This window comes from Hydra vulgaris, chromosome 06 (genome assembly GCF_038396675.1).
Source record: "Hydra vulgaris chromosome 06, alternate assembly HydraT2T_AEP".
NCBI lineage: Eukaryota > Metazoa > Cnidaria > Hydrozoa > Anthoathecata > Hydridae > Hydra > Hydra vulgaris.
The window spans coordinates 33,073,791-33,100,062 of record NC_088925.1 but is presented as its reverse complement, the minus strand read 5'-3'; the positions used below and the strand labels follow the sequence as shown (position 1 = coordinate 33,100,062).

Genomic DNA, 26,272 nt, shown 5'->3' with positions numbered 1-26,272 from the left:
CATAATAATTGATCAAGCTATATTGCCTATTGGTATTGAAATTATGGAACTAAGAATTTAATAGTTAAATAGCTACCTGAAATTAGTAATAATGTTGAAGATATTATTAATTACATAAATAGAAATTATAAAATATGCCGACTTATTATTAAAACTGATATAACTTACTGCCAGCAACTAGAAGAACCTTTCAGTACTCTAGCCAGACTTCTCTGAATTAAAACCAAAAACAGAAACAAGACGAAAATTACTGCAAATATGCAAGAACCCTAGAAATACAGAAAATAAATATGAGGGACCAACAGTTTACATTTGACCAGATTTGCAGCAATTAATTATAATGAAGGACCTTAATGCAGATCTCATTAAAACAAGTGTAAATACATGCAAATCACTCTTATGTTCACTTAACTTGGCTGGAGTAAAGATTTAGAATATTAAACCCACCAGAATATAAAATACCTGTTTCATTTGCCTTGATTTAATTGCCATAGATCATAATCTAGTATGTCTTAAGTACTATTAGTGCTGATACAAGTAGTTTACTTGTATCAGCACTAATAAAAACAGATCCAATTATAAATAAACTGAAACCTGTAAAAATCATTTAAAAACATAAATTTCAAAGACTTTAATAAAAGAATAGAAATAACTAAACTTGTGGAGTATATATGTATATGTAACTAAGCTGCACTGTTTCACAGAATATCAAATTTTTCAAGGGTTCCTAATTTACCTGATAATTTTAAAACCAATTACAAGTTTATGACCTATTGATAGCTTTATTAACGTGATTTCTGCTTGTCTTTTTGGAAGATGAATTAATTAAAATTAATTAAGATAAAACTATAGAACTTTGGATATAGTTAAAATCATATATCTAAAAAAATGTAGCTTTGTGGTATATTTGATTGGCAAATAAAAAGAAAGAAAACTTGATTGATTGATAAATAATTTTAGAAAGAGATTTAAAAAAAGTAGTTATGCAAATGGCAAATATGCAAATGGGTGAATGAGAAAAAAGAAAGTTTGAGCCTACTTTCTTTTAACAAAATTTAAAGTTAATATAAATTGTCTACCAAGTATTGGTAAATATACATTATGGGTTATTCTATGTCAATTGACCCAGTCCTTGTCACCAAACATCTCAGATTTTGCTGATTTTTATACAGTTGAGAGTGCTTAGTATTCCTTGAAAATAAAACTCTGTATTTATCAATTTAAATAAATTCAGGCAGTTTTTTATTTACCTGGTTTTGATGCTCAAGAAACCCATGAGGCCTTAATGATTTCAAAATAAAAAAAAATTAAACATCATTCTACATTTATTGATCTTTCAGAAGACATTGATCTGCATGTATATGGATTTCCATATATGGATTAAGTCTCCACTTTTTTGTAGCTGTCCCCACTTTTTTTGTATAGAGTCTTTCTCATATTTTTATATAAAGTCTTTCTCACTTTTTTGTAATGGTTTTTTTATAAAGGTCCCCACTTTTTTGTAACGAAGTATTACAAATGTTTTTTCTCTACCTTCCAGACTAGCTGGAACTCTAAAATTTTCGGGATTTCTGAAGTGCAAATAAGTGTGCATGTTAAAATAGTTTCCAGGACCTAAAACATCAGGAGGAGGGGGGCTAGGTCATGTGTCCCACTTTTTTTTAGTGGAATCTTGCAATAAGTTTTTCACTACCTTCTAGACAAACTGGAGCTTTGAAAATTTCAACATTCATGTGGTCCTGATGAATATGTGTTTAAATTGTTTCCACGGCAGACTACAAGAGAGTCCGTGGGGCAGGAGTACCAGGGCCATGCCCACTTACTTTTTCTTAAAAAAAATTTTTTTTTTATCTCAACAAAGTAAAGATAACTTTGAAAATATTGTCATCGAACATTTGTCATGGTTTATACCTGTTCTGTTTCATTTAATTATTTACAAAATAAAATACAAAAAATAAAGTGTCAAGATAATTTTAAAATTTGCTTAAATGTGTCAACAGTAGAAGAATACATCTTCTAGTTGTTGTTTCATATGCATCTAAGGTACAAATTGTGTTGATAGTTAAAACCCAACACTCTTTTGCTCTAAATGGTCAGAAAACTTTGTTAAAAGGGCATATAACGTTGCTACAACAGCTTTAACAAATGACAAAATTTTAACAATCTGAAACCATCATGAAATAATTTCAATGTGATATATATATATATATATATATATATATATATATATATATATATATATATATATATATATATATATATATATATATATATATATATACACAGTGCTCGAAGTGAGGCGGGATGGGGCGGGATGCCATCCCGTTACCTTTTTAAATTTTGAAAACCATCCCACTCCTTTTTTAATGCATATTTTGGGGTGGGATGCCATCCCGGTACATAATAAATTAATGGAAATTTTATTTTGTTTTCCTCCTATAAATAAACTTGTAAAAACAATTTTAAAGTTTGCGGCAATATGCGAATTTAAATGAACTAAAGTCTCAACAAAACTAAATCGATAATTATAAAACATTGCGTCTTTTCTTTTGTATTTTAAATAAAAAGTTACCAAGCAACAAAAAGCGACATTGGCTTTTTTTTTTCGTTAAAGTATCATTAGAGTTTTTTTTGGTGAAATAAAATATAGTACACAATAGATTTACTCAACATTAAATGTTATGATTTAAAAAAAATTTACTTATTATAAATATGGGTAAATGGCTAGCAAGCGGAAGGAAAAGAAAGTTAAGCAGTGATAGTTTTAAAAGTAATTTGGAAAATGACACTGAAATAAATAAAGAAGTGACAGATTTTTTGAGTATTGAAACTTGCCAATCCTTTCCTCAATGTGATGGTATTTTTCCAGATTACTGGTCTGATTTACAGTGGAAGGAGAAATTAAAAACATTTAACTGGTTGACAGTTTCATTAACAGGTCTTGGTTGTTCTGTTTGTAAGTCAGCAAAAAATTTAGGTGCCGAAAAATCTCAAGGAATAAAATTGGCTAGCGAGTGGACGCTTGGCAACGTTAAGGAGTATGGCGAAACAAAAGAAAAAAAACAACAATCAATGAGGAAAAAGCTTTCAAGCCATAAACTATCAGTTGCACACGAAAAGGCTTGTAAAATTATTTCTCAGTCCAAAAAAAACACCATAGAGATGTTTAGTTCAAAAATGCAGATCAATCAGCACGAAACTACCTACCGCATATTTCGCACTGTTTATCACATTGAAAAAACGAATCTTCCATTTTCTGATTTGAAAGAACTAATATTATTACAGGTAGAAAATGGTTTAGACATGGGACGTATTTTACAATCTGATCACGCATGCGCTGATATTGTTTATCACATTTCAAATGAAATGCGCACTAAGCTTATAAAATATATTCTTCATAACGATAATAAAGTAGGGTTTATGATAGACAAATCTACCACGATGAGCAAAAAGTCTGCTCTGTCAATCTACTTGAGAGTAAACATTCCAGAAATAAATATTGTCAAAAGTATTTATTTTGATCTTATTGATGAACAAATACAGAAGCCTCGCCTATTGCAAACTCTTTTATATGTGCTTTACACGATTTTGGTTTTGACAACAATTTTTTATTACGTAATTGGGTGTCTTTTGCATGTGATGGTGCTTCTAATATGCTCGGCAAAAAGGCAGGCGTGGCCCAGTTACTTTTGAATCAGTTTCCTAATTTGATTTTATGGCATTGTAGCAATCATCGATTAGAGTTACCAGTAAATGATGTTGTGCGCGATATCTTACCAATTTGTCACGTGAAAAGCTTTTATGATAAATTATATTCCATTTACAGTGCATCTCCTAAAAACAAAAAAGAACAGGAAACTGTTGCTATGGCTTTAAGTGTAAAACTAAATTCCATTTGGCGAATTCTAGGCACTAAATGGGTGTCGTCTAGTGCTCGATCTGTGATGGCTGTTTGGAATAATTATGCAGCATGGTATCTTTCATGAATCTTCATTGGATTTAAGGCGTAATGGAGGAGATAGAGCCCAATATGCAGGTCTTAAAAATAAATTATGTGATATCAATTTCATACTCAACATGGGACTAATGCTAGATGCTTTAATAGAACTAGAACATCTTTCTAAAAAGTTACAAGATAGGCAAACTTTTTTACCTGATGCATATCGGCTTATCACCTTAAAATACCATATATTTCAATCAATGAAAAATAATTCAGGTGAATATTATTCGCAAACGCAGCTTGCAGCAAAAAAGTTTGAATTTAAAGGCGTCAAACTACAGATCGGAAAAGTTTCTAAAATTAATCAAAATGAATTTTTTAGTAAACTAAGTGAAAATCTTGATTCTAGAATGTTTACAACTAGAGCTGCGCATAAATCTTTACAAGACAAAGAAAATGATCCAAACAAAGAAAAATACGATAATTTAATAAAAAATTTACAAATTTTTGATAAACCACAATGGTTTGCAGACCAAGATCCATGCTTTGGAGATAACGATATTAGACAATTAGCAAAAACTTTAAATATTTGTGAAATTACGGCAGTCCAAGGGTTTCGTGAATACATTTCCACTGGTGACTGTAATAAAATCCCTAATAATCTTCAGCCTCTGAAGAACATTGCGATTGTTTAAAAATGTTTAAATATACCATTGTTTTTTGTATATGTATATATATATATATATATATATATATATATATATATATATATATATATATACATATATATATATATATATATATATATATATATATATATATATATATATATATGTATATATATATATATATATATATATATATATATATATATATATATATATATATATATATATATATGTATATATATATATATATATATATATATATATATTTTGAATATATATATTCATATATATATATATATATATATATATATATATATATATATATATATATATATATATATATATATATGTATATATATACATTAATACATTGAAATTTAGTGAGTTTATTCTGTGTAAATATGATATATATATATGTATATATATATATATATATATATATATATATATATATATATATATATAATATTTAAACAGAATAAACTTACTAAATTTCAATGTATTGATGTTAGTTGGCTGATTATAGTTTAAAATCTTTAAATTCCATAAAAAGAAAAAGTGCATGTTATATTAACATTTTCACTTTTTTGTATAAAGCTAAAAGTATATATAGATTCTGGGTTAAACTGATGATAGCTCTTAATTTCAAGAATTGTTCTACTTTTTAAATCTTTTCATGATGATGGCAGGTTGTTTAAATCTTGTCATCTGTTATTCCAGATTTCCAAATAAATTCTTTTCTGGCATCTCTATAACAATCCTATTTCTTTAAATTAGTCTTTCTACAATAAATTAGTTTATGACAAGTATCATTTGACAGTTTTGCAAAATCACATAAATCCATTCTTACTATTTACTGTAAAACTAGCTATTAAGTTGCATTTTAGATTTAGTTAAAAATGAGAAACCAATAGTAATTAATATAATTAAGGCAAATTAAACACCATGGTAATGGAAAGCTAAATGGTGATTAATTTCTTTTATCTTTTTTTGAATGTAAATGATAATTTTTTGTCTCATTAACAAAGTTATTTAATTCTAATTAAATTGTTAATGTTATTACCAAATATCAATTAAAACATTGGTTTTAAAAGGTGATAATTTTTTTTACTGTTGGATTTCTAATTAAACAATTGCTGTTAAAATTTTAACATTTAAAAATGTCAACTTTTTTCAATTCAAAAAGAAAAAATGCAAAGAGTTATGCAATGTAAAATTCTGATATAATCATTATTTAGATTTAGACATAACTTATTTAAATTGATAAATACAGGTACTCAATTTAATTTAATAGTTTTTTTACATTACTGATTATTTCATCGGATTTGTCACCCATGAAAACAGCCAGGTACAAATTTTTAAGTAAAAAGATCAAATATTTTTAAAGTTATGTAACTTAAAACCTCTAAAGAAACGTTGCAATTCTAGAGGACAAAATGGGCGTGGCCAATATCTACTAACGGGTGATGCGGAAGTTATCGGACAAATCCTAATTTCATTATTTGAGCATAATAATTAGTTTCTGTGGTTTTATACGTAGGCATAAACGTTCTATAAAATATAAACTTTATTATTTGAAACACAATTATTTAAAATATGGTTAAAGGCAGCTGAACGAGAATCTTTTCTAAAGCGACTAAAAAATAATCGTAAATCATTTTGAAAAGGAAGGATTTGCTCGAAGTACAATATATGATAACCTAAAAAGACTTGAAACTGTTTAATCGTTTTCTGTTAGAAAGCACCCTGGTCGTCCGACATCCTGGACTAGAGAAAAGAAAGCCGAATTAACGAGACTTGTCAACAATCGAAAAGGGGTCAGTCAGAGAAAAAAAGGTATTAAATTCGGTGTAAATCAATCGACAATTGGTCGATTGATTTACACCGAATACAAGAATACAAGAAATTGATTTAAACTTTTTACAGTCGCATATGAAAGGCTTCAGAGCAAAATTGAGATCAATTGCAGATGGTGGTGTTTTTTCATATAAAAAATAATATATTTTTATTAAAAGATAAATGCTTTGTTTAAAAAAAATATAATAGTAGTTTGTTTTTTTATTTATAAATAAGTTATTGACGTTTTTATTTTGTCCGATAACTTCCGCATCACCCGTTAAAAGTAAATTGGTCATATTTCTGGATCTTCTTGGAGCCAGAGGCAAAATTTTTAGTACTCTAACTGTATTAAAATCAGTAAAATTTGTGACGTTCATAAAATTTTCTTGGTCATTTGACATGGATTTATGTGTTCTAAAAAGTAATTTAGATGACTTTTTTGATTTATTATTGCACATTTTTTGTAACTTTTACCTATTTGCACATTATACTTTTGCTAAATTTCTAAATAACATTCATGACTTTAGATTACAATGTTTTTTACTGAGCATGAAATACTCAGTATTATACGATTAATGGCAGAGTATGCCATTAATCATATAATACTTAGTATTTCAACTCTGATGTATAATAGAAGAATAGAAAACTTTATAAAAAAAAAAAAAAAAAAAAAAAAAAAAGAAGTTTACTAATATTTAAAAAAATTCAAAAGCCAAATTCAAGTTTTATTTTGAAAGCTTTTCATTTAGTTTTTTGTTTTAATACTTTTTGGGTTTTAAATTTTTTGTTGTTGAGGTTATTAGGGGGGGGGGGGGGGAGATAACACAACCTCTCATAAGTTGATGTCTGCACCACTACTACATGTAAATTCTTCTCAAACAAAATATTGATTTTTTTGTATTTTAAATTGTATACTAATCTCAGTTTTAATAAATATAAATTAATTTATAAAAGGAAAACAATTTTGATACTAGGGTGTGTTAAACTAAAACCATTCTGCTCCATTTCCAAAATACACCTCTCATATTTGTTTGTGGTTTGGAATTTTTGTAACTTTTAATAAGTAATTAAAATTTTTTTTAAAGTTTTCTTTTATTTAAAATTTTTGTTTTCTAATTTTTTAAGTTAGAGGTAGGGATGGGGGTGGTGGACACCTTTTACCATATGTTGATGTATAATGCACTCATACATGTAAAACCTTGTTAAACATAAATTTTATTCTATGTATTGTAAGTTGTATTCTAATTTAACTAATTTCAATATAAATAAAATTATTTATGAGTTAAATGTTTTCAAAAATAGTGTATGTTAAACCATCACCACCACACCCTCCTGCAACTCTATAATATAATTCTCATATTTATTTGTAGTCTAGAGTAAAGTTTAGTAATTTTTTGTATGAAACAACTACAATATTTGTTAAAAAAAGGCTTTTCTGAAAGTAGTATTACTTTTTTAATGGTAAAGATGATGGTTTGGCATCCCCCTTTTCCCCCAAGATATTTTTCCCCCTGTGGTGAGAAGCAAATATAAATCAGTACCCCAATGTTACACCAATCCTTTGATATCAAAATATATGTATTTAGATAAGAACTGACAAAGTTATAATAAGTAAGATAAATAAAAAATTAAATTTTGACTCAGTTTTATCAACAAATCCATATACCAAAAATTAGCTAATAACGCCAAAATTTTTTGTAGAGCTGTTTGATTTTTATAGTTTTTTCACCTTTAAAATACTGTATTAAAGGGCTTTCTAATGATGTATAACATTATAATATTTGATTATTTAAAAAAAATCAGTCCACATACCTAATGTATTGGGTCAATATTTTCAAGGAACACCATTATGGAGAAAAAAAGGATTTGTTTTGCCAAAAAAAAAAAGAATATTTAAACAAACTCATCTAATTTAGAGTAGTTTTATCTAATTTAAAGTAGTTTTAAAGAAGATGAGGAGTTTTTTAAATAAAACAATTTAAAAATCAAATAACACTTGAATCTGAAACTAAACTTCTTATTGCCACATTATTTTGATCATTTTAAATTTTGTTTTTGTTAGGATTTTTTGTTTTTAATTTTGTTATATTAGTTAAAATTATATGAGTATTATATGAAAATTAATGTCATAATGCTAAATCTTGTATTAACACAATTCTTGTAATGTTTTCCACATATTTTTTTTTATGTATTTAAACAATAGTATGACGTCTTTGCTAAAAATTATAAAAATAAGCAAACGTTTAAAAAGAAAGGAATCTTTGGTGCGCTTGTTTTCAGATAAGGTATTTTTTTTATAAAAAGATTTAAGTTTCTTACTAAGTGCTTGTTTGATATTTACTTCTATCTAAAGGTTCCACATGATAAGAAGACATTCTCATCATTTCTTACTGATTCATTTGGAAGAAAACACAATTATTTGAGAATATCACTGACTGAAAGGTGCAACTTAAGATGTAAGATATTTTTTTTAGTATGCAGCTTTAGTAAGGTTTAAATCAATGGAAAAAATATAACAATTAGGGGTGATTCAATTTGGGCTAAAAGATAAAACATGTTAGAAAAGTCTGTTTTGTATTGTTAGTAGCGTAAAGTACACACCTGAAAATCTTTTATAAAGTATTATGTCGGCTAAATAATAAAATAAATAAATGCTCTGTTATAAATCGTCTTTGCTGTCATGATGTTCAACAACTGAAAACTTTTAGCAAAGTTTTCAGTTGTTATTTTTAGTTGTTATTTTCAATAAGCTTGATTTCAGTAATTGTAATCTCTTTAGTTATTCAGTAATCTCTTTTAGTTTGTAACAGGTTTTTTGACATCTTCTCTTGAAAAAGCCCTAGAAAAATTGGTTCAGATTACAAATTACCATGAAATTTGGTAAAGAGTAAAGTGATTTTTTTTACATGTGTTACATAATTGTTTTTTTAATTTTAATCTTACTCCCAACAAGGCTGTAAGTAACCACTATTACATTGGGATCTACTAGAAAACAAAGAATAAAGTAAAAGATCGAGAAATGGTTGACTGAAGACTTAAAAAGTTGAAGGTTGTATGAGTTAGAAAGATGGGAGAGAGTTCCAAAGCCTTGAAGTACGGGAAAAAAATTAGATGAATAAAAATTTTTAGAGCATGAAGGATCAGATATAGTTTTGACTGACCAGTCAATCAAGAATAAATTTTGGTTGATCGAACTAGAGATGATAGCTCCTTTAAGCATAGACGATGACAGTACTTAAGGAAAAGAGGAAGAAATTCAACCTTACAAAAATAGGAGAGAGGATCAAAATAACGCATTGTAAACGTAGTTTACAATTTGTTTTTGGACCTTGTTTAGAAGAGAAAGATATATGAAATAATGTATGGAATACTGTTGTCATATTTGGACTGCTACTTCATTAGAAGCACCGGCCCAAATATGACAACAGTGTTCCTTACAGGGACAAAAAAAAGTTTTTAGATAGATTTAGAGGTAGAGAATAGAATCAGGAGTAAGATAATGGCGAATATGATAAAGAGAAGCAGCCTTAGCAAATGCTAACTTTGTAATCAACTGTATATATTTGTTTCTATAAGATGTCTGTAGTGAATGATAATCCAAGTAGATGTAAAGAAAAGAACTCAGTGAGAGAATTGCTATTTATCAATATAGTAATGTCAAGAATATTCCAATAATTGTTTGCAGTAAATAACTTTTGTTGGAGTTAAAGCCCAAATTCCAAGAGAGATTAGATTCAAAATTGGCTGTCTGTTCTAAGTGATCAAAAAAAGAAGACTTTTTGTCAATACAAGAGTATAAAGTTGAGACTTCAGCAAATAGAGCCACTTTAGATGTAAGATTGTGAGGAAGAATGCAGATAAGAAACAATACCAGGCCTTGTTATGAGAAATTTTTGTGTAATGGAAAAGCATAATGCATGTAAATGTAGCTCAATAAAGTTTACATATTTACACCAATTGCCTTACTAGCTCATTTTTAACTACCGTAATATAAATAAATTTAAAATTAAATCACGTTAAAAATATTTTAAGCAGTATAGCTATAACAAATATTACTTATGAAATCAAAGTTAGGTATTTGAGAAAGATTAAAATTATAAAAATTAAATTAAGCAGATAATTTTTTCAAATTCCATTTGTGAAAAAAATTCTCTTAAGCAAGAACGGTTCTCCATTTCTTATTTAAATAAATAAAATTTTTGGTTGCTTTCACAAATTGTAATCTATGGACTTTATCATTTTTATATAATGAACTATTTTGAATTAGTTTTGCAAATACAAAATTTTTTTTTTTTTATAAAGTAAAAAAGTTGTGAAGACATTTCTTCCAATGTAAAGTAAAAAAGTTGTAAAGATATTTTATTCAAAGTTTTTTTAAATAAAAAACTTTAAATTAAAATTGATGAAAAGTTTAAACTTAAAATTTAAACTTTAAACTTAAATATGTAGAAAAATTTAATATCATAGCATTTAAAAAAATTTAATTAACATTATAATATTAATTTTTGTTAACATTATAAAGTTAAATAAATTTTTTTTTCAACCAACTTTTTTCATTAATTTTCTAAAAACACTTAAATGTTGTTTTATTATTTAAACCATATCAACTGCACTGCATGAACCCAAAATTTAAATTAATCCCGTTTTATACGTTATCATTTGTATTATCATTCACTAGAGGGGTTGCAATACACTATAATTTAGTACATAGGTTTGCAAATTAGTGGTTTCCAGTTACATTCTTTTTTTGCAAAACAAAGTTTTTATTTTTTTGTTTTATTTAAAATAAGCCATCTTGGTTTTACTGCATTTTTTCAAAGGTGGTTATTGCATGCCAGAAGAGGGCGTCTTATTAACAAAGAAAGATGATCTTTTAACAAATGAAGAAATGATAAGATTAGCAAGGTTGTTTGTTTTTGAAGGTGTTAATAAAATTCGACTTACTGGTGGTGAACCACTTGTCAGAAAAGATATAGTTCAAATTTGTGGTAAGTATTTATATAAAAGATTTATGTATCATGTCATTTATAAATGTGGAAGTGTGTCAAAATTCAAATTTATAAATATTATTATTATTATATTTATATATTATATTATTATATTATATACTAAGGTACATCACACTATCAAAATTTTTGATTTTCAATTTGGTGGACCATTTTGGTGCCACTATATGCAAATTTAAAAAATTTAAAAAATTCACACAAAAAAATTATTAGTGTGTATGAAATGTAATGTAGTTGTGTAGTTTGTGTAAATTGTGTAAAAAATTGTGTAATATAATGTAATTGTGTAAATTGTGTAAAAAAAAAAAATGTAAATAGTTTTTTATTTTTGAAAAAAAGGTTATTCACATTTACCCAGTCAAAAAACAATAAAGGCTTTAAAAACAAGTGTTACAATATAATACAACATAAAAACATAAAATAATTGCCATTCATTGTTTGAATGACGTCTTTTAATGTTCAGACAAAATGATTATTAAAAGTATACTTTGTAATAATGATATCATGATTATAGTTTGGGGTGAAGTAGTGTTGTCAAAAGACCCGGTACTTCGGTACCAAGTCGGTACTAAAAAAATGTAAACGTCACGGTACCAAGTTTTCTTAAGTACCGGTAGTACCGAAGACCCGTTCAAACCCGATTCCTTGATGCGCATGCCTGCAGTAGCGCGTCCTCTTTATTAAACTGCTGAGAAATGGCGACCGGTGGTGCAGCTGATGTGGTAGCTCTAAATCCACTTGTTGAGAAAAAAGGAGGAAAGAGCCATGTGTGGAAATATTTTGGATTTGCGGCTGATGACAAGGGGAATATCATTGATAATCAAAAACCCATTTGCAAACGATGTCGCCGAAGTTTTCACTCAAAAGGAGGAAACACATCGAACTTAATAAAACACCTCAAAGACCGACACCCGGATCTGAAGAAAGAGTTCAAGCAGGTAAGTTTCAAACTAATTTCAGATATAGAGCTTCTGTTATGAATTATATATCATATTTTAATTTGAATGTCTGAACCAGTCGGATAGAAATAAACAGCCAAAAATAAGTCTTACAGAAAGATTAAAATAACAATAATAAGCTTAAAAATTAAATTTAAAAAATATATACTTTTTTTACGTTTTTTTACAACCTATTGTTAAGACTTTTCTTTTAATAAGTATTTCTTATAAAAAGTAATTTGTAAAAAGTAGTTTGTATTTAGTCTTTTCAAAAAAAAATTTTGTAAAAAGTCTCTTGTAAAAAGTCGTTTGTAAAAAGTTGTTTTTAAAAAGTCGCTCATAAAAAGTCGTTTGTAAAAAGTCGTTTGTAAAAAGTTATTTGTAAAAAAGATTTTGACGTCTTTAATAGAATGACTTTACAGAGAAAATAAAATCGGTGACTTCAAAAGCGAAATGTAACTTTTTAAGTGACTTCTAATTAAAACGTTTAAGCATTAAAAGTTTTGAACAACGTTCAATGTTTTGAATAAAGTCGTTGTTGTTAATAAAATTAATATTAAAAATAGTTCTAAACGATTTAAATTAATAAAAAAAATTATGATTTAGTAAAAGATAATATAAATATATATTTTTGCTGATTCTTTCCTTCTTCAAAAAAATAAATAAAAAAATTCCAAAAAAATAAAAAATATTTATCGAAGAAAACGTTTTAGCGAATAAAGTTTTATGTATAGTTTTTTCGATTAAAGTATTAAAGTTTTTATCGCATTATAAAAATGGAAATAAAATTAGTTATAGAAATAGTTTTAAATTTATTATAAAAAATACATACTTATAAAATAAATAAAACTACATATATTATATTTAATTATTGGGAAAATCCTTCTAATCCTTTACTTTTTTACTTCCATGGTGCTACTAATAGAAATTATGTAATTACCTACCTTGTAAAGGATTAAACAATTTTATACAAAAAGTATTTTTTAACAAAATTTAAAATATTTAATCTTTTTACAAGTACTAATTATTTATTAAAATTGTTTATATAGGCTTTATATAGGCTATTATATAGGCTATTATAAAAGCTGAGGTTTGTTATTTAGAGAAAAACTAACGTTTCATATGTTCAGACTTAGCTCATTTTTGACTTCTATACTTATAAAGTATATTTATTATATTTTCCTTTTACAGCTGCAAGCTGAGGAAGACCATGGAACACCCCCGCAAACTCATAAACAGGTAACAGTTACAGAAGCTTTTCAGTGGCAACAAAAATATGACAAAAACTCACCTGAGGCAAGAAAGCTGAACCTAGCTGTTGCTGAATTCATATGTATTGATAAAGTGCCCATTTATACAGTTCAAAAATGTGGATTCCAACAAATGCTCCATCATTTCAACCCAAAATACCAGCTTCCAAGTCGAAACTTTTTTATGTACACTGAGATTCCCCGCATGTACAATGACACCAGAGACCTCATAATCCAGCATCTCAGAGACAAATCATTTTACAGCTGCACAACAGATCTTTGGACAAGTAGAACTGCAGACACTTTCATGTCTTTAACTCTGCAGTACATTACTAAATCATGGGAATTGCAATCCTGGTGTCTTGGCTGTTGTGGTCTCAACACAGACCACACTGCTTAAAGTTTGAAGGAGGCCTTTGAAGAAAAACTTGAAGACTGGAAGTCGGACATTGCAAGAATGTCAGGCATCACAACAGACAATGCCACAAATAACAAAAAAGCCTTTGAGGACTACACCTGGATTCCTTGTTTTGGACACAATCTCCACCTTGCTGTAAATAAGGCATTAGACATAAACAGGGTGTCTGCAGTGCTGTCAAGGCTTCGAAAAACTATTTCTGCCTTTACAAGATCCCCAAAACTTTCACGCCAGCTGACCAAGAAACAGAAAGATCTGTCCTCTCCAGACCACAAACTCATTCATGATGAACCCACTCGCTGGAATTCTTCATATGATATGGTGGAACGTTTCTTGGAGCAGCAGCAGGTTGTCTGTACTGTCCTGGCTGAAGACAGGAAAAAATGGCATCTGATGCCAAAAGACTCAGATATTACAGTTTTAGAGACTGTTAAAGCAGTTCTTAAGCCACTCTGTCCCTTTACTGATGCACTAAGCGGGGAAAAACATACCACCCTGTTTTCAGTCTTGCCGTTACTCTGGAAGATATTTGAGTGTCTCAGTCATGAACAAAGTGACTCTGCATTAGCCCAAGAGATGAAGGAAAAGATACACGAGTATCTTCAGCATCGCTATGATGACCTGCAGCTACGGTTTCTTTTGAACACTGCAACCTGCCTTGATCCACGATTTAAGAACAGCTTTGTCTCTCTAAAGGATGATGTGAAGCCAATTCTCCTGGATGAGGTGAAAAAAATGGGCAATGAAAAAGAAGGAATTGCATCTCGGGTGTCTAGAGAATTGTCAAGTAAAGAAGTCAGGCCATCAAACAAATCCAAAAATGACCTAAAGTTTCTGCTTTCCACCACACAAAGGGGAAAAGAAAGAAAAAGGAGAGCCAGCATCCTCAAGTCATGCACCTCTTTCTGCAAGTGACGAGATAAATGGTGAATTCTTGGTGTACGATCAGATGCCTGAGGTCAGTGCTGAGGATGATCCACTTATCTGGTGTAAAACAAATATGGGTACTCTACCTCAACTATCAGAGTTTGCCAGGAAGTACCTTTGCATTGCTGCATCTAGCTGTTCATCTGAAAGAGTGTTCAGTACTGCAGGGTACATTGTTAGCCCAAGACTCTCAAGACTGAGTCAGGAACATGTTGATATGTTAGTGTTTCTATCTGAAAATCTGGAAATGGCAAAGAAAGTAACTTAAGGAATAACTGTGTAGACCAGTATTGATTTGGGTGGAAAATGTTGTTATTTATCTAGTTATTTAATTACTCAAACGTTTACAATCCTTTGCTTGAAATACTTAAATTATGCCGTTGTTGTTTTGTTTTTTTACATGTATAATAATATTTTAATTTACAACTTGTTGTTCAGTTATGGCATATTTGTTTAATTTATAAAAATGTTAAAGTTTATAAATAAGAGTGATTATTCAGTCATGGCTTATTGTTTTGTTATTTATCTAGTTATTTAATTACTTAAATGTTTACAATCCTTGGCTTGAAATACTTAGATGATGCCATTGTTTTTTTACATTTATAATAATATTTTAGTTTATTACTTGTTGGTCATGGCATATTTTGTTTAATTTATAAAAATTACGTTTTTTAGGTTTGTAATTTTTCATTTATTATTTGTGGAAAAAGTTGAAACACAATTTTAAACAAGCATGAAGAATGGCATTGTTTAACTTTATTAATAAAAATAGTGTGTTTTTCAGCTAGCATGTTTTTGTGTTTTGCTTTGATACAAAGAATCGTGAATTTTTATTGGCAAATTTAGTCTAAATTAAACTATGGTTTGGTACCGAAATTGGTACCGAGAACCATGGATTTTCACTGGTTTTGGTACCGAATACTGTAATTTTGGTACCGTGACAACACTAGTTGGGAGGAAATTAATCTGTATGCCATTTTCATGCTGTATTGTAATGAATTACCATTTGGGAATTTGTTGAACTGGATGGCTCAACAAATTGAAAGGATCGTTTTACTTACCAATTGGTAAAACTACGGTTAATTAAATAAAAAGACTTAAAGGGTTTGAACCTAAAGAACATCTGGAATCTGATTAAAATTCCCAAAAAATTTACAAAACAATGTCAACAGATGTAGCTCTTTGTTATAAGTTGGTACAATATTTGTTCACAGGCAAGACAGACATACATTTTTCTAAAGCATAGTGTGGTATTTGCTACAACAAATGGCTTACCACAGCAGAAGCTATTATTTTCCACTTTATGAGTGATCACATGTTTACTGGTGATATTTTTTATATTAATTCTTATTTATTATTTATTCTTCTTTTAATTGTTAAATAGTTAGCTCAAGTATATTTCCGCATGTGATATAAAAGTGAATGATAGTAACACTGTTGCAACTGCTGAAAAGAAAAGATAATTAAGTTCAAAATAGAGCTTATTTTGTCCACTCAGAATCCCTGATTTTAACTATTTTATCAACCTCAGATAAAGAATTGAGAACATTTGCTGTTAAGACTATTAAAGATATCAGGAAAAATTTGCAGTTAGGAGACACAACTGTATTTACATACATAAATAACTTTTTGGAATCATAAAATTAGTAATATTTAATCAATAATACAATTACTTAACGTGTTTAATTAAAAAGAATAAGAACATAGTTTACTCTGTTGGCATTTAATAATAATTAATGGTAATTATATCTCTATATATATCTATATATATATATATATATATATATATATATATATATATATATATATATATATATATATATATATATATATATATATATATATATATATATATATATATATATCTATATATATATATATATATATATATATATATATATATATCTACATATATATATATCTATATATATATATATCTATATATATATCTATATATATATATCTATATATATATATCTATATATATATATATATATATATATATATATATATATATATATATATATATATATATATATATACATACATATATATATATATATATATATATATATATATATATATATATATATATATATATATATATTTATTTATTTATCTTAACTTAGATTCATGGTGTTATTTGTAAATTTTTAATTGACAGTATTCATTCATATATTTCAACATTCATTCATTTAACCTATTCTGCATTCAGTCACTTAACTCAAACAACTTAGCATTTATTTACTCAATTTATTTACTCAGTATTTTTTCGTCTTAATTATTTTGCATTTAATCAATCAAATTACTCAGCATTCATTCTTTCAATGACAGGTTTTAAATTTATTATTAGATCAACTTAGCTCCTTAAAAGGACTTAAAACTCTCGCTATTACAACCAATGGATTGGTTGCTGAGCAAAAACTTTTATATCTAAAACAAGCAGGTTTAACAAATGTCAATATTAGCTTAGATACAATGATTGAAAAAAAATTTGAATTCATTTCAAGGAGAAAAGGTAATTAATTTTTTTGTTCATTAATTCCTGTTTCCTAATTTATTTGTTTTTAAAAAAATTCTTTTTCAAACAAAAGTAAAAATACTAATAAATAGGAAAAAAAAAATTTTAATTCAATTTTTAATTTACATTTGTGCTATAATTTTGACCAGTACTTTATATATATATATATATATATAAAGTACTGGTCAAAATTATAGCACAAATGTAAATTAAAAATTGAATGATAAAAATTTAATGGAGAGTTGAATAAAAAGTTATAATTATTTTTTTCATTTGAAAAATAACATTTTACTTTTTACAAAAATGAATTAAAATTGAAAATATATTAAAAGTTAACATGTTTAAAAGTTCACTTGAGAATAATACAGAAAAATAAGCTGGTCAAAATTATAGCACATAGTACTAATTTTAGATAAAAAAAAATAGAATTTGATTTAATATGAAGAAATAATAGATCCTTTAGCTCTAAAAGTTCGAGAAATATGATCTGGAACAGAATTTACCAATTTAATCCAAAGACCAATTGAAGTCTTGTCCCAAATGTTTGGAATTGCATCCTTTAAGTCATTTGTGTTTTTGGCCAATAATTGACCAAAGATTTTCGATCGAATTTGCATTTAATGAAGTGGGTGGCCATTCTAGGAGCTGCATATTCTTCGTTGCAAGCCATTCCAGAATTTTTTTGCTTTGTGACACGGTGCGTTGTCTTGTATAAAATAACAATCATCAGTTTCAGAATCAAAAAGAGTGTCCATTTAGTCAGGTAATTGATTTCTAAATAATGAGAAGCATTCAAACGACCTTCGTAAAACTTCATTAAACCTATTTCATTTTCAGAAAAACATCCCCATACAGAAATAGTCCATCACTTTGTGCTCTTGTTGTAAAATTAAATAGTATATCTTTTCCATTAGGAAGATGACGTGCAAACTTGCGATTCATTTTATTATGACTTCAAAATGTGGTTCGTCACTAAATATTACATGATGCCATTGATTTTGAGTCCAATCAACAATTTTTACACCAAGTGAGTGTCTTATTTTTCTAAGCCTTATTTCAATAACAACGTTGTTTCCATGTGTAACTTTTCAACCGATTTTCTTACAAACGACGACAAACTGTACTTGCACTAATGGTTTTTTCTTGTGCAGCATTCAACTCCATAGCAATTTTTGCACAATTCAAATAGAAAACTTGCTATGGAGTTAAACAGTATGGTCTTCTGTAGAATTAGTGCATATACGATGTCCTTGACCTGGTTGATTTTTAATTGGTAAATTCAATTTAATGTTATCAGCAGTATTGTAGACAAATTTTTTGGAAGTTTTAGCACGTTTAGCAATATCAGCAATATTAAATTGCTGTTGAAGTAAGTTTTTAACAAGTTGTTGCTGCTCAGAGCTCACTGCTTTGCAACCCATTGCATAAGTTATATTTTAATTTTAAAATTACTAAAAAAACATTGAAAAATTATAAGATTTGCTATTTTAGATAATTAACTATGCTAGTAGATAAATAAAATATCAAACACAACAATGCGTCTATGCATGTAATCATACACACTGTTAAAATTACGTTTGAATGTGAGTGTGCTATAAATTTGACCAACATTTTTTGTAACCCCTAACTGGTTGTCAGAAAGTTTTGTTGACAAAAAGTAAAAAGTAAAATGCAAGACCGGAATTTTTTTTTTTGTTACTTGATAGACTGCCTGCCCCAACCAAACCCTCTATATTATTTAAAACATTCAGTATGTTTTAAAAACATTTAGAATGTTTTTAAAAACATTCTGGTCAATTAAATTTGCGTTTTTGCGGTTTTTTTAAAAAACAATTAATTTGTAATTAAATTAATGATTCTACTTTCTGACAACACGCAAATGTTGGGCGAAAGTCAAAAGTAATTAAAAGTGACGTTTTTGTTGGCATAAGAATCATTTTTTTCCTTCCGTACTCCCAAATGCAACAATCTATAGAACTATATATATATATATATATATTTTTTTTTTTTTTTGCAATTTAAATTGATAAATCAAATTTTAATTAATTAAAATCTGATAAAACATGCAAAATATATTTAAGTAGCATAATTAAGTGTAGAGAAAATAACATATAGTATATGCAGGCCTTGTTACGAGATTTCGCTGCGTAGCGAAAATGCGTAACGCATTTCTAAGTAACTCAACTCAGCAAATATATTTTGCATCGTTAGAAGTTATATTGCGTCACTAGCGTCTTTTTAAGTACCGCATTGTAATTAAAGTTATTTTATTAACGCGTTAAAAATCGTACAAACAGTGTTTTTTTCTCACTATAACAAAAGTTACAAATAAAAGTTCTTATTTAAAAAATCATTTTTATTATTTTTTTCAAATAAGAACTAAATTTTATTTTGAAAAAAAATATTTTTTCCATGAAACGTAAAATAATGTTTATTTATTTTCTTAATTAAATTTAATTTACTTTCATAAATTAAACGAATGTCTTTAAAACTTTACGTTATTGAATTAGCAATAAACAAAATATATCTTATTAATAAAATATTTACATCAAAATAAATCGTGCATTTTTAAAACTATTATGACTAAAAATAATTTTTATATTTAAAAGGAATTTATATATTTAATTCTTTAAGATAAAACTTAAAACACTTTATTTTTTTTAAATAATTAAAAATTAGTTAAAACAAATAAATCAACAACAACAAAAATTATGAAACAAACTGTTTCTTTAACAAAAAATCTATTAGTTTATAATTGCGGTTAAATGCTTTTACTTACGACTTTATTTTTTCTGAATAAACGTTACGTTACGTCACGTTAACGACAATCAAAAGATAATTTAAATATTCTAAAAGATATAAGTTTTTGCGTAGCGCAAAACTGCTGAACGCGTAGGCAAATCGCCTTTTCGCAAGCAAAATGCGAGCTGCGTAATGCTTCTTAACAAGGCCTGTATATGTCAGGGCCACAGCCCTGGTCTCGGTTAAATATGAAACTTTTTAACTTCTGAAATAGTAATATTAGCATGGGTTGTTAGCTGGGGCATGGATATAACTTTTTGCTGGTTATAGTTTAAATAATGTTGATAACATTATTAATAAAGTTTTTTAAATTATTTAATTGATTAAGATATCAAAATATATTTAAAGGAAAAAAGTAAAAACAATAAAAAATGTTAATAAGTTCATTCATAATAATAATAAAGATTTTCAAACATATCATCAAAATTTCGGTCACTAAAGTGAGCAAAAGAGTTTTTGATTTTTGATTTTGATCACTAATAAGTTTTTCAAGCATATCAAGATTTGGTCACTAATAAGTTTTTTTAGCATACCAAGATTTGGTCACTAATAACATAAAAAAAACCGTTATATTTTTAAAAGACATAGTTCTTGATTTCGTGTTTTATAACAGGTAATTACAATTATGTTCTATGTATTATTGGTATGAAAAAATTATTACGGCAATTACCGTTATGTTATTTTTATTCAAATTATACATTGAACATGATGCGTAATTTCGGTTATGTTCAACATATAATTTGTATGAAAATAACATAACAGTATTTGCAGTTACGCTTTTTTCATACAAATTTTACATTGAACATAATGGTAATGGAAGCCGAAATTTTAAGAAGTAATGAAAAAAAAAATTAACATGTTAAATGATAATAAAAAGTATAATATTAAATTTGATTATTTGTAATTTAAAAAAAAAATTGAAACAAAATTCACAATATGTACATTTACACAATATGTACATTTACAAAATAACATTTCTAAATTTGTTTTTCTTAATCAATAAAATAAACTTGTTTTGCTGTAATTTTTTTTATTGTGGTAGTTTAAAAAAGTTAATGTCCTTAAATAAAATAAAAAAATAACGATAGTTTTATGACATCAAAATCAAGACAAGCTTAATCAAGGTCTGAATCACACCTACTTATTTTTTACTCGTTTTCAATAGGTAACAGAAAATGTTAGAAATGTTAGAAAAATGATCTTTATTAGAGATCTAATTTAATGATTCCTTTTGCTCAAGCATTTTATGCATATACCATAACAAAGTCGATATATATAAAAGTTGACTTAAATCTTTAGGCTCCTATAACATCAAAGCCTTTGTTTCCATGTTTATGTGTGTGTTTTTCTATGTGTGTGCGTTTGTTTTTTTATAACTATAAGCTTTGAAACTTTTTTCTGTTCTACGGTATAATACGGTAAGCGAATATATCGATCTTACCTTCTAACCTAGAGCTGTTGACGTATGTCAACCATATATTTATTTCAGCTTTCTTCCTAATCATATTTTACTAATGCAGAAAATATTTAGCAAAAAGTATCTAGAATATATTTTGCCTTGCCTTTGTTTTTATTTTGTATTAAAATAATTTGTTTTAATCATAATTTTCCCTGGTTTTTTGTATTGGTAATAGGCTGAAAAAGTAACAGATATATCTCAAAAATATATATATATATATATATTTAAACTTGTGCTTACGAAAAATCTTTCAACAGTTCCATAAAAACATAATGTCTTAAGTTTATATATCTTTAAAAAAAATATATTTAAAATATATAAACGGTATATATTTAGATATTTAGTAAAACAAAAAAAATAAAATAAAATAAAACACAACATTTGTCAATTTTCTTAGAAAATAATTAACGTTGAAGACGACTTTTGTAATGAACGTACTTTTCAAAATCAGTTATAAAAGCTGCCTCCTACAGGACTGAAGTCTAGCACAGCCTATTGTAAAGAAAACCATATTATAATAGATTTCTGAAACTACCTATAATCATTTTTAACGATAGGCACTAACCAAAAGGTGAGACAAGCTATCTTTTAACACAAAACATAACAACAAAGTACATCACAACAATTACACAGACCAATAGCAAATAGCATAACATATTTTTATAATCATTACACTAAATATTAACATACATGTGTTTTCTATATAATTATAAAAGTCTTGACAACAGAACCTTGATTTACAACAATAACACCTTTGTCATGTTATCCACATGCTGTCACACCTTGGTTAAATACACCACTTGGCTGGCAAGGGTGGCAATCTTGCTCTACACCATTTTAATTTTTTTTTTAAATAGAATTTTAGTTAAAAAAATAGTGGGTTATTAATTATCTAGCTCTACATACACTGCAAGTCATTTGCTAGGTTAGTTTAACAGCCTAGCTCTAGACGCACCGCAAGTCACAACACTTGCTTGGCTAGTTTTACAACCTAACTCTACATGATTATAACACTAATAATTATTTAGAATCTGTTATAACAGTAAAACCCTTTAATTCAGTGCAGCCAGCTTATCGTATTTGTAAAATGAAGTAAAATATGAACATGTGGCAAACCACGCTTTTGAAATTTAATAGCCTAAACATGAGTTACAACTTTCCCTAATACACCATACTTGAAAATATCATTTAGGAAATTATTTAGTTTGAATTTAAATACTCTATAGCTGCTTGATGAATGTCTTTGTCTTCTACTTCAACCATGTTTTTAAATGCAAGAGCAAATGGGTTTACTTCACTAACTATAGTTTGCAAATGAAACATTAAATCATGTAAGCAAAGATCATTGCCAGGTTGATGCATTCTAAAATTTATTGCTGCAAGTGGGTCATATATATACAGTTGACAATATTTTGGGGAAATACCTTGATCTGGTCTAAGATTACCTTCACAATGAAAAATTGACCACATATTCTAAAACATATTGGCCCATGATAGGTTGAAACATATTAGCTGTAAATGAAGCAAAAGAAAGACACGCATTACAGTTTCTAAATTATTAAAAAAAAGTCTTATTGGACTTATGAACTATATAACTCCCTGTAAATAAATCTTTTAAAGTTAACAGAAGTGGTGAAGGTGGAGGCAAAACTACCTTTCCATTATGGCAACATAAAAAATGTGTTTCACCAAGAAACTTTTTAGCCCCACAATGCGGACAGATCTGGTTCAATTCCCTATAAAAATTACAATCTAGAATATTATTACTTCTTGCTATATACTGCATTGTTCCTTGTCTAGCTGCATTTCATACATTCATTTCAACGATGGTTACTATTAAATCCTCCAACCACATTATCCTCATTAAGGTTCGAATTAATTTCTGCTCCCTGAGCAGCATTTCTTATATTTGATAACAATTCATTTCATTTTGCCTTGCTATATCTCTTTCATTTTGACGATGGTTATTATTAACTCTTCCAACCACATTATCCTCATTAAGGTTCAAATTAATTTCTGCTTGCCAAGCAGCATTTCTTACAGTTTGACAACAATTAATTTCATTTCGCCTTGCTCTATCTCTTCCATTTTGACAATTATTTTCAAGTTGTCTGTTAGCATTTACACTAATAAAATGTTAAAACCCAATATCATTCATCAATTTCACTATCATCATGAAGCATATTACCAGTAGTATTAATACTGTATATAACAAATAAACATAAAAAATCTTATTATCTTTTTTTAATAAAATTTCTTAATACTACTCTGAAGTGAAGAAAAGACAAAAATAATTAACCATAATAAATCATTTAGCTTGATTTTTTTAAAAAAAAAAAAAATCAAGCTAAATGAAATCATGAGAGATTAAATAAAATTAAGTATATACTATTCTCCTGTTAAAAAAACAACAACATATTTTTAACATACTCTTAGGTGCTTAATAAACTGGAGGGAATATTTAATAATTTTGGAGTTTTTTCTCCCACCCCAATTTTATTATAGACCCCCCTCCCCGCCTTTATTAATTTTAACTTGTTATCAAAAAACATCTTAAAATAAAAAAAATAATGTATATATATATATATATATATATATATATATATATATATATATATATATATATATGTATGTATGAATGTTTATTAGTGAGATAACAAAAAAATTTTTTTTATGAAACCACTTGCAATCGAGGAAAGTTATGAGTAATTGAAGAATATAAATTGCATTTTTGATTTGTTTAAAAAAGTCCCCCCCCCCCCTCTCGTCAAAAGAAAAAAGTGAAAAAACAATTTTTTTTTTTAAAATGACATGTGTTTTTTGCTTTATTCAAAAGAGTAATAATAATAACTAAGCAACTTTTATTAACAAATAAGATACAGAACAGTTAGCAATTTGTCCAAAATGTACAAGAAATGTTTAAAAAATAGTTTTTGCTATGAACTTCAGGTTCAAAAATTCAATTTTTCTTGATTTCGCATGAAGTTCCTCCATTAGTTTTACAGCACGTTCAGCAATTTGGTTAGATCTGGGAATCTCAATTAATGACTCTCGACTGACCAATGCGTCTCTTAACACTTAACTGCTTTCTTGCATTTTATCTTCATGAGTGAGGTAAACAGTTCATTGGAGGACGCTTTATTGTAGTGTTGCGAATGGAACCAAGCATTTGCCTATTCGTAGCAGATGAAGTCGCATGCTGGAGCAAGGATACTGCGCCACTCAAGTATAAGAAATAATGCTATAATAGCATATATCGCATGTGAGCTCCATCTTGCCTGGTGTAAATTTGGGAGTTTCTTCCAGCTGATTTTAGGCCAACGTGAAGTTGTTTTGTAATGACGATATGCCTGACATAGTTCATATAAGAACTTAAAATCATCTCGCCATCCAGGGTTCTCGCCTGTATTAACATCATCTGTCGCAACGAGGTGGTAATCAGCCTGAAGAGAGACATAGTTTTCTGTTAATTTGTTAATGAAGGAATAGTTGAGTTCTGGTTTGGTCGTTGGCTCTTGAATAAGAAAATCCATGACATGCTTCAGAAGGAGGTCGAGCACATGGTGCTGACAGCCAATATATTGTGACAGCCAATATATTGTGAAAGCCCTTGCTCAAGACATCATCCTGTATGACCTTTACAATCCCGTGCAAATGACCAGTATTTACTGCGGTCGTGTCGCAGATTATCATGTAAATATTTCCCCAAGCATCGTATTCATCAATTAGCTGATGTAGTTCCTTGTAAATGGCCGCGGCAGAACCACTCTCACATCTAAAAATACCAAGTTTGATTTCGGTTGTCAAATTTTTCAGCAGAACGACTTGATACTCTTCCCCTTGCATTCTTTTACCATCAAACTGGAGACGATAGAAATCTTTGCTTTAAAGTTTTTGAACAATTTTGATTTTCATTTTCTGTCCTTCAGAGATTACTCGTTTCCAGACACCCGCCTGACTTGGAACCGGCACATCATGACCATGTTCAGCAATAATTGCAAGAACGTCATGTGCTTTATGTGTAGAAATGTTGTTTTTCAGTACTAGTAAACCCGCTGTTGTAGTGTTTGATCTTTGGTATTTCGGTTTGCATTCAGGAGAAGATGACGTGGAAGAAGAGGTTGGCGACTTGGGTGAAGAATCAGAGGTTTCAGAATCCGAAGATTCTGAGTCACTTTCATGTGTTTGTGTGGGTTGAGATTGAGAAGAGCTGGCTTGAGGTTGAGTTGTTGATAGTCGGAATCGTTTTCTTGGGTGGATTGATTCCAAAGGGGCTTGTTTGACCATTGAATAACCAATCTTTCCTCCACTCTTAACTTGCCTCTGGTAGAGCTCTTTATCCTTCGTGCTTTTCCATTCTCCATTAACGTTAGTGACATCAAGTAACTGAGAAAGTGTTGCAGTGAATTTATCAGATGGTTTCTTTTTGTTTTTGTCATATAGATCAATCAGACTATTGAGCTTCTTTCTGATGAGTGCGCTGGATAATAGTGGAAAGTCTAGA

General features: G+C 28.1%; 2 protein-coding genes across 4 annotated transcripts in view; both read left to right on the top strand.

Annotated features, from left to right (window-relative positions):
• Positions 1 to 6,700: 6,700 nt before the first annotated feature.
• Positions 6,701 to 26,272, top strand: part of LOC101237296 (molybdenum cofactor biosynthesis protein 1) — a 37,826-nt gene continuing 18,254 nt past the window's right edge. For 2 of the 3 annotated variants that reach the window (XM_065799894.1, XM_065799895.1), the window contains exons 1-5: positions 6,715 to 6,868; positions 8,651 to 8,732; positions 8,801 to 8,903; positions 11,268 to 11,435; positions 17,340 to 17,504. In XM_065799894.1, the coding sequence (XP_065655966.1) occupies positions 6,855 to 6,868; positions 8,651 to 8,732; positions 8,801 to 8,903; positions 11,268 to 11,435; positions 17,340 to 17,504 (532 nt within the window). In that variant the 5' untranslated portion in view covers positions 6,715 to 6,854. Of the gene's footprint in view, positions 6,869 to 8,650; positions 8,733 to 8,800; positions 8,904 to 11,267; positions 11,436 to 17,339; positions 17,505 to 26,272 lie in introns of all 3 variants that reach the window. The other variant, XM_065799896.1, reaches the window with a different exon arrangement.
• On the top strand, positions 12,005 to 14,166 carry LOC136081785 (E3 SUMO-protein ligase ZBED1-like). The gene is made up of 2 exons (XM_065799897.1): positions 12,005 to 12,391; positions 13,583 to 14,166. The coding sequence occupies exons 1-2, from the start codon at positions 12,149 to 12,151 to the stop codon at positions 14,039 to 14,041; spliced, it is 702 nt and encodes a 233-aa protein (XP_065655969.1). The 5' UTR covers positions 12,005 to 12,148; the 3' UTR covers positions 14,042 to 14,166.